This window comes from Dama dama, chromosome 27 (assembly GCF_033118175.1).
Source record: "Dama dama isolate Ldn47 chromosome 27, ASM3311817v1, whole genome shotgun sequence".
In the NCBI taxonomy this organism is placed as follows: domain Eukaryota; kingdom Metazoa; phylum Chordata; class Mammalia; order Artiodactyla; family Cervidae; genus Dama; species Dama dama.
In genome coordinates, this window is record NC_083707.1 from 48,763,203 (window position 1) to 48,772,743 (window position 9,541).

General features: G+C 57.5%; 1 protein-coding gene across 5 annotated transcripts in view; it reads left to right on the top strand.

Annotated features, from left to right (window-relative positions):
* Positions 1-9,008, top strand: part of CTIF (cap binding complex dependent translation initiation factor) — a 315,713-nt gene extending 306,705 nt beyond the window's left edge. For all 5 annotated transcript variants that reach the window (XM_061131334.1, XM_061131335.1, XM_061131333.1 and 2 more), the window contains 2 exons: positions 4,306-4,359; positions 6,049-9,008. In XM_061131334.1, coding sequence (XP_060987317.1) covers positions 4,306-4,359; positions 6,049-6,264 — 270 coding nt within the window. In that variant the 3' untranslated portion in view covers positions 6,265-9,008. The remainder of the gene's footprint in view (positions 1-4,305; positions 4,360-6,048) is intronic.
* Positions 9,009-9,541: the final 533 nt, after the last annotated feature.

A 9,541-nucleotide genomic window follows, 5' to 3' on the forward strand; every position in this document is an offset into this window, starting at 1 on the left:
CACCCACTGTGTCTCTGGGAGTTCCCATCCACCCCCCAGACACCCCACTTTCCCCCTTTCTTGTGATTTCTCCCAGCCATTTTTAACTTAAGGATTCTCCCTGCTAAGCACTGTGGGAAACCTATGCGGGAGCAAAGTTACCATCAGGGCAAAGTCCCAACAAACCTCAGAGAGTTCTCTTAATATCTGTCCTTGTGTTCCGTGCAGAGTAAATGGGGCTAGGCCAACCTTCCCCCAACCCCAACCCCCATTCGGTCCTAGACAGGACCCCCCGAGTCCTGGAACCAGCCCTGCCCGCTCCCCAAGAGCAGGCTGGGTTGGACGCCGGACTCGGGTACACCTGCCGCAAGGTGAGCTGCCTCCGTACCTGCTTCCTGGTCTTCACTCTGGGCTCCTGGGTTTTCTAGATGAGGGAGGCCCTTCCTAGTGTGACCCCCAGGACCCCCAGGCACTGTCTCACTGCAAGTGTCCCTTGGCTCCCCATGAAGGTCTGCAACCCTAGGAGGCAAGAAGACTCCAGGAGCAGACACCAGTGTGTGTGTGTGGCGGTGGGGAGGCGCATAGTGGAAGACAGCTGTGTGCTTCAGAGTACTCCTCTGGGCAAACACATCAATTTTTAAAATTATTATTTAATTTATTCAGTTTTGGCTGTGCTGGATCTTGGTTGCTGCGCGGGCTTTTCTCTAGTCGCGGTGAGCAGGGGCTGTCCTTCGTTGCAGTGCAGGGGCTTCTCATTGCGGTGGCTTCTCTCGTCGTGGGACACAGGCTCTAAGGGGGCGCAGGCTTCAGCAGCTGCAGCCCGTGGGCTCAGTATTGCAGCACACGGGCTTCGTTGCTCCACAGCATGTGGCGTCTTCCCAGACCAGGGACAGAACCTGCATCTCCTGCACTGGCAGGTGGATTCTTCACCACTGGGCCACCAGGGAAGCCCCAAACATCATTATTGAACCAGTCCCCTTGTTGGTGGCCATTCAAGCTATTTGCAAAAGTGAAACCAAAAAAACCTTCCGTCCAGCTCATGGAGCGTATGCGGGTGGGGCATGTGTAGGATAAATTCCTGGAAGTGGTATCACCGGTCAGAGGGTTTCTACACTTGTCATGTTGATAAGTGTAAGTAAGTAAGTGTTAGTCGCTCAGTCGTACCTGACTCTTTGCGACCCCATCGACTGCAGCCCACCAGGCTCCTCTGTCCATGAGATTTTCCAGGCAAGGATACTGGAGTGGGTTGCCATTTCCTTCACCAGGGGAATCTTCCCAACCCAAGGATCAAACCTGGGTCTCCTGCACTGCAGGCAGATTCTTTACCGACTGAGCTAGTTATCCCCAAATTGCCATCTAGAGAGTTCTACCAACTTCTGTTTCCGCAAACACTATATATTTGCAGACGTCGTGATTATAACTTCGTGCCATGTCCTCTCTGGCAGGAGAAGTCTGTGGGGTGGGGGTGTCCACGTCCCGCCCAGGGCTGCCATTTCAAGGTGTGTACCGGGGTCAGCTGCCCGGGGGCCGCCTCTCAAGTTAGTCCCTCCCCACTTGCAGACTCTCCCGGCCAGGTGGGTTTTGTCCCTGCCACTCAAGGCACATGTGTTAACAAATGCTTCCAGTGCTTGCTGTGTGTCCACGCTGGGGAGAGAGTGGACCACATAGGCCCTGCCCTCCTGAGCCTGCCTTCTCTTGGGGGAGATGCCAGGCAAAGGAGTAGGTCATGTGTCAGGGGTGAGAGGTGCCAGGGAGCAAAGTAAGCCAGGGGGTGAACGGCAGGGTCACTTACACGCAAGCTGATCAGGGAATCCCTGGCGGATGAGGCCATGGCGGGGCTGAGCCCCGAGTAAAGTGAGGAAGGATGTTCTGCGGATTGGTGGTGGCTGAGAATTCCTGGGTGCAAGAGCACAAACCCCAGAGTCAGCAGAGCGCCAGCAGGCGTGCCCATCAAGGGCCATCCACCACTGTCACTGTGGGGCCCACACTGTTACCTTTCTGGATTGTCCCTGGCTCTCCACTGGCTCATCTTTTGAGCAGCGTGAGACCCACCTCTGCTCCTTCCTCCCCAAATGATTTTCTTTTCGGCGTGTCTGCTGTGGGACCCGTTCTTGCCCGGTTCTTCCACAGAGACACACTGGAAGGAGGTCTGGTCCCTGAGAATGACTCTGGTCACTGCAGCCCACACTGAGCCATCCCCGGGACTCATCTGACCTTTAGTAAATGCATCGTCAGCCCCCTGATGTGAATGCTTGTGTCCTCTGCCGGGGTTGGTCCTGCACTGGGTGCGTATGGCTGTGATGTGACAGGAGAAGGGGGAAGGGAAGGTGAGTGTGCGGAGTTTGGATTCCAAGCCTGTAGTGGGAACAGTCCCCGGGTAGAGTGTCATTTCACGCTTCTTGACCACGTCGTGCCCCAGACCAGAAACCTTGACTCCAATGCTCCGTCGGTGGATGAGGAAGCTGACCCTAAGTGCCTTCCTCTTGTACTCTCCGCTTACTCTCCTCCCCTTCCTTTAAAACAAAGGCAATGCATAAATCACATTGACCCACATTTGGCGAAGCCCTGCTGTTGCCAGGAGCTGTGCTGGGTGTCACAGGGCAGCCGAGATGAACGTCACACTGCCCTGCCCTCAGGAAGCCGCAGTTCACCTTGGAAATGTCTTGCTCCTTGTGTGGGATGCGGAGTGGTGGGAGAGCCGGGAGGCTTGGGAGTGAGAAGCAGGAGTGGGCACCATGCTGGGGTGATGCACAGGCTCCAGGGAAAGTCGGTACGTGACCCGGGCCTTGAAGGGTGCGAAGTGTGGCGATGGAGGGTTCCAGCAGGTGAAAAAATCACCTAGATGATCTGGTGGATGGGATGGTGAGTGTGGTGGAGTTGGGGTAGAGATGTATTTAAGGGCCGAGAGGAGAAGCATTACCGGCAGAGGGACCCGCCAAAGAAGTGGTCCATGGGACTCAGGGAGAAGAAGATGACAGAGTTTCTGTAAAGCTGTGCCTGAAGGGAATTTTTACTGGGGGTTCAAGGTAAAATGGGGAAAGGGGCTGAAAACAGCAAATATTGGTGAGGATATGGAAAAATCAGAACTCTAGACCCTGCTGGAGGGTGTGTAAAATAGCACATCCACTGTCAACAGTTTGTCAGGTTCTCAGAAAGCTGAATATGGAATTACCATATGACCCAGCAATTCCACTCCCATGGATGGACCTAAGAGAGATGGAAACACATGTCCACACAAATGCTCATACACAAGTGTTCATAGCTGTGTTGTTCATGGGAACCAAAAAGTAGAAACAGCCTAAATGTCGGTCAACTGATGGATGGACAAAGAAAATGTGGTGTAATATCACATACACCCTACAGTGTCCTATCTTCCAATCACAAAAAGGAATGAAGAACTGACACGTGCTACAACATACTCTAAAAGCATTGTTAGTGGAAGAAATTAATCACAAAAGAACACATAGTATATGATTCCACTGCATAAAATATCCAGAAGAGGTAAATTTATGGAGATGAAGGACGTTAGGGGTTGTCAGGGGATGGGGGTGGGAAGAGGCCTGACAGCTAATGGGTTTGGGTTTCTTTTGGAGACCATGAAAAAGTTCTCGAGTTAGTGGTGATGGTTGGGCAACCTTGTGAACCTACTAAAAGCCACTGAATTGTATGCTTAGAAATTTTGAACCTGCTGTGACTGAGTTTTAGTTCAATTTAAAAAGAGAGAGAGAGATTGAGAGAATGCAGCGTGGCAGGTAGAGGGGAGCCTGGATCAAGGGCGACCAGTCCCAGCGCTGAGCAGCCTGGCCATGGCCTTGGTCAGGAAGCAATTCCAGCAGTTCCAGTCTGGAATGGTGTGTGTGGTTTTTGCAGGCTGACGGTGCCGGGCCCATAGGGAAGAGCACTGTGATTTCTGGAAGTCCTCCGGTAGCCGGGGTCCAGGAGCACCTTGAGACTGTAGCTGAGCCCCTCTCACTGATCAGGAAATCTTTGCACGAATTTCATTTTTGCTGACCAGCTGTTCACAACCAGTGACCCCAGCACGCCTGCCACCACCTTCAAATCCTCCTGTAGCCTTGCTGTGCCAGGGCCTGTAGGCAGGCCTTCTGACCTGGCCGAAGTATCCATGCTCTGTGACCACGGCTGTCCTCCGGCTGCTCCAGTCCCATCAGAGAAATCACTGCTTCCTGGAGCAGTGCTCCTGCTGCCCTTCAGCCTTCGTGGGCTGTCTGTCTGGCCTGGCACCCCCGGGAGATGCTTGTTCCAGGCTGCAGGGGGCTGGGAGCAAAACAGCGCCCTCACTGCTTGTTCTCTGCCCCTCTCTTCCAGCTCTTGCAATCTCAGGATGTGAAGGAAGATGCCGTCCTGTGCTGCTCAATGGAGGTAAGCGGTGTGGCTTAGACCTCTCTCACCTCAGACCCATCCCTCTCAGCTTAACAGTGTGGGGGGCCCAAGGACCATTGGAGGGGTCCACAAGTCCGGGGCTGGTAGTGGGAGACGACTTCCCGAGTGGACCCAGGGTTCCGTCCACTGCAGGGGATAGAACCGCTGATTCTCTGGCGAGAAGGATGGGGTACTAGCCTCGTTGACCTTCCCTCTGCCCCCAAGACCACCTCCTTCTCAGCCAGGTGCAGCACATAAATGACTTAGAAGATCCCAAGTGATGCCCTGCCCCTGGGTATCTCCCCTGGCTTTGGTGGCAGGGGGGTTAGAGGGGAGGTGCTGAGGTTGAACCCCCAGGTTGCACTGCCCATTTCCAAGCTGCCCCCATGGGAAGTCCCACCCCTGTTGGCAAGGTGTGGCGGCTGCTGTCCGAGTTCTTGCTCAGTTACAGGCGCAAAGCTGTGCCCTCAGAAAACAACCCAAGGGGACCTCCCTGCTGGTCCAGTGGTCAGGACTCTGCGCTTTCACTACTAAGGGCACCGGTTTGATCCCTGGCCGAGGGACTAAGATTGCACAAGCCATATAGAAAAAAAGACAAGAAAACAGCCCAGGGCCATTCAGAGGGAAGTCTGGTGAGGGCAGGGGCTTCCAGAGCCCACACCCGGGACATGCCAGGGCCCCAGCTGGACACCCTGCATGGGGCTCCAGGCAGGGGAGATGAGAGAGGAGGGGAAGGCATGACCCTGGCCTCCAGGCAGCTTGTGGTCTGGCTGCGGATAGAGAGCTCGCTCACAGGCGGGAGTGGATGAGGCAATGTGGAGAATACATGTGGGTACAGAGCTCACATCTCCGAGGAGTTAGGGGAGAGGTCAGGTTATGCCAGGATGTTCAAGGAAGGTTTGGGGAAGAAGGCAGAGCCCTGAGAAATGGGTGGGCTGAGGCAGGGGTGGGGCGGGGACGGGGACTTGGATTCCAGGGGCTGCCTGCAGGGCGGTCTGATCCAGAAGATCCGGGCTCCTCCTAACTCCAAGGGCTTTTCAAGACCATCAGGGGCCTCTCTGGGGGGCAGGCCCTCTGGCAGGCCTTCTGCCCCAGATCCTGTTTCCTCCCTTTCGTGTCGTTAGTGTGGGTAGAGGTCGGTTGTGGGGATGGCGGGGCCAGAGAGGAGGAGGAGAGGAACAGGAGACCTCATCCGTGCTCCTGGGTTCCACATGGACACACGGCGCGTAACAACGACCAAGTTCGTTTCCAGAGAGATGTCCTAGCTAGAGAAGGTTAACGTGGGGCCACCTGGTCACCCTCGAAGGAAGCAGGTCACATAGCCACTGAGGGTGCGGGCGGTGGTCAGGGAAGGCTTCCTGTAAGAAGGGAGGCAAGTGGATGAAGGTAGAAGCATCATGTTCCTGGTGAGGACTCTTCACAGCCCTGGACAGCAGGCAATATCCTGACTCCTCTCATTCCTCCTGCAGATTGGGTGTTAAAGGTGGGCTCTCACACTGGCTGTCTCCACCCTCCACCCTCTGCATCCCTCTGTCCTGGGACAAAGAGCCCTGGGCCCCCGCACCTTCCTGGAATAATCCAGCGATTTCCTGTCCCTGCCTGCCTAGCAAGCATCCCTCACCGAGATGGACAGAGCAGGAGTCCTTTCGGGGTCCAGCCCGCGTCCTAACCCCACTTCTCTGCCCGCAGTTGCAGAGCACAGGCCGACTGCTGGAGGAGCAGTTGCCCGAGATGATGGCTGAGCTCCTGGCCAGCGCCCGCGACAAGATGCTGTGCCCCTCGGAGTCCATGCTGACCCGGTCCCTGCTGCTGGAGGTCATCGAGCTACACGCCAACAGCTGGAACCCCCTGACGCCCCCCATCACGCAGTACTACAACAGAACCATCCAGAAACTGACCGCCTGACAGCTCAGGGGCCTGGCGGGCAGCCCGCAGGGCAGCTGGGGCCCTGGTGCTCAGAGCCAGATGGACAGGCGGGAAGACAGGGGTGGCCCTGGCGGGAGAGAGGCGTGGGGAGGAAGGCAGGCAGAGCCGGCGGCCAGTCTGGAGCCAGACGGGGAAGGGACCGAAGCCCTGGGAGGAGCGGCCCCCCATCCAATGAGCCCCCCAGCCCGAGCATGCGGCAGCTCGCACTAGTAAGGGCAGCATGTGTCTTCTCCACGGTGGCCCGGCCCTCCTCCTCCTCGCCCCCTCCCATGCAAGGCGTCCCCCCAACTCCCCCCCGCCGGGCTGTGCTGCGTGCAGGGGTTCATCCCCTCAGAGGCCGTGGCAGCCCGCATGCTGGGGTACAGCTTGGGTCAGAAAGGACCTCAGAAGGCTGGAAAAAGTGGGTCGGAGACGGGCTTGCATTGTTCCCGCGCGCTGTCAGCCACAGTCGCCAACTGGCAGCAGGCGACATGTAGCAGATGTCCGGGAGGACAAAGGCAGGCACAGTCCCCACCAGCCGCCCCTAATTGACGGCCTTTGTCCGCGCGGCCGGCGGGCTGGGGGACAGGGGCGATCTCCTCTAACCTTCACGTTCCGCCCTCCCACCTTCCAGCCTCCTCCCTCAGCGCCCCCACCACCCCATCCACCCCTCCCCCCCGCCCCGCGACCCTGAGCTGCAGGCCCACAGGGGGCCGGGGGGCCTCGAGGGGAGACGGAGTTTGCCGTTCTGCTTGCACTCTTTTGTTTTATTGTGTTTTACTGTTTTCAAAAGTCAGCTGCTTTGAAGTCTCCTCTCTCAGTGCCGAGGGCCCCGCAATGTGATCACACAGACAGCCCCGCGAGAACCCCCTGATTAGTGGGAGATCAAACCCGGCCCCCCTCTGGAAGGATCCTAGCCACAGACAGCTTGCCAGTAGCCAATTAGGGTAATTGGAAACTTCTGCCCCTGCAGGGGTCCCCGCTGGAACCCTGTGCTTCTCGGCCCCTGGCTTCTCCCCTGGCTTCTCTGTTCTCCGTTTCTAGCTTCCTCCCTCAAAGGGCCGATCCTGTCGCCACTGGGAGAGCATTAAACCCGTCCTGGCCTGGGGCCTGGGAGTGAACCGGGCTCGGAAAGAGGCTAGCGAATTAAAAACCGGAAAGCTCAGTGATGCTTCCCCATGCCACACACAGAGGTGTTTTCTCAAGCTCTCCCTGGATGGGGAGATACAGGGGAGACGGGGACACCTCGTTCCCTAGGACTAACTCAATGAGCTGAGTCCTCAGCTGTGGTCTGTGCCCCGGGGTGGGGAGATCTCTGGGCACTAGTGCCCCAAGGCTGTTGGGAGGGGTGTGTTTGCTGAGTCATGAGCAGGACTATCAGGGGATCCCAGCAAGCCACCCGCTTTCCAGGCTGGCATCAAGGCTGGGGATGCTTGGAGGGGCCAAATCCTGGGGGCAGCCCCTTCTCTGACGGCTGGGGAGGAGGATGAGGGGTGGGCCTTGGGAGGCTGGCTTCGGGTCATCTCTGGTGTGTCTACACAGCCCCACTCCTGGTCTGGAGCCCCTATTTCCATGAGGCCCTAGAAGGCGGCTTGAGCCCAGCAGGGTCCTCAGTTGTTCTTCTGTTGAGGCCTGGGTCACCTTGAACCCCCGCCCCTGGCTGACTGGTCTGATCAGGCTGGAGGAAATGTCCCTTTGTTGAGTCTGGCAGAGCAGGCGGGTGGGGGTGGGGAGCGGCTTCCTCTGTACCCCCTGGCGTATCCATCCCATCAGTCGCCACCTGCCTGCCAATCCCCCAGGAAGAGCCTGTTGGGGAACAAGGGGAGGGGCACAGTTTACCTGGAAGGGGTCAGTGGCCTCTGCCAAGGAGCCCACACTGCCCCACTTCTGCCTTCTCCGCCCCCTTCCCCTTCCTCCCAAGCTCCTCCATCTTCTCTTCACTGCCTTTCCTGCACCTTTTGGCTCAGCCTGGGCCCAGGGACACCAGAGGCCCCACGGGAGCCCTTGAGGGAAGAGCTGGGCTGACATCAGGATGCTCAGAGAGGCATCAAGGAAATCATGGCCCCACAGGGTCAAGCAGCCCCCAGCCCAGCAAGCAGCCGCTCCCTGGCCGCCCTCCGAGATTCGCACCTGGGCTGAAGGAAGGCCCTGCTTCCCTCAAGTGGGGTGGGGGGGTGTGTGTGTGTGTGAGTGTGCATGTGAATGTGTGTGTGTGTATGTCTACATGAGTGCATCTACTGAGAAGGAAGCAGGACCCTGGAAGAAGGCTGAAGCCTACAAGTGAGGCTGAAAGTGGAGGAGGCAGAAGAGGGGGTCTCCCACCCCAGCCTTGGGCTCAGAGAGCAGGCTTCCTGAAGGGGCCCCAGACACCGTGCACTCGGGGGTGACATTCCCTGGATGGCCGGGCAAGGTAACAGCTCGGGCACCACCCTCCTATGGCCCCTTCCTCCCGACAGCCTGCCTTGGCGGTCTTGCCTCAGGGCCAGCCCCTCCTTGACTGTCAGGACCAGAGTGGGGAGGAGTGAGATATAAATATGTACACATATATAAATATATTTTTAATTACGTGTCGTGTTGCCGTGGCCTCCAGACATATATGATTCGCTTAGTTGATTCCATTGCTTGAGAGCGCTTCCTGGCTGATCCACATAACCGTCGAAGCTGTTTTTCTAAATGCAGGTTGCTGCTACTTTTTCAGACGTGGAAGGAAAACGTTCCAAAAAAAAATTTTTTTTTTTTTTTTTTAAGGAAATAACAGTAAAGGCTAAACTCTGAGGTCTGAGGCAGCTTCTCATGGGAGACTACTTAGGAACTCGGGGGCAGACAGGGGTGCCCTCAGACCTCCGCCCCCCTCCCCAGGCCAGACCCCCCGGCTGACAGGGAGGCCGTGTCCGAGTTGACCTCTGAATGTATTTGATGGGAGGCTAAACCGGGTGTTGGATAGTCCTCTGAGGACTCAGTGCTCTTCTAAGGCTTGTGTGGTTTTCCCTCCTCGCCTGTGGCTCCCTCAGCTCTGAGGAGGCGAGGTCCCACCATCCCGACGCGCGTCCTGTCTCTCCTGCCAGTCAAGACGGGGCAGTCATGGTTTTCCTCCCAGGCAGCTGGCCTGCTCGCCACAGTCCTGCTCCCACGGGCCTCATGGCTCTGCCTGAGCTCTGGGGCCGCAGCCCCGAGAAGGCACCCCCCCCACCCCCAGCCTCCCTTGGACAAGGCGGGAGCTCCCACCACCCTCCCCAGCGGGTGTGCACCCCCAAACCCACTCTTCGTCTGCTCGTCC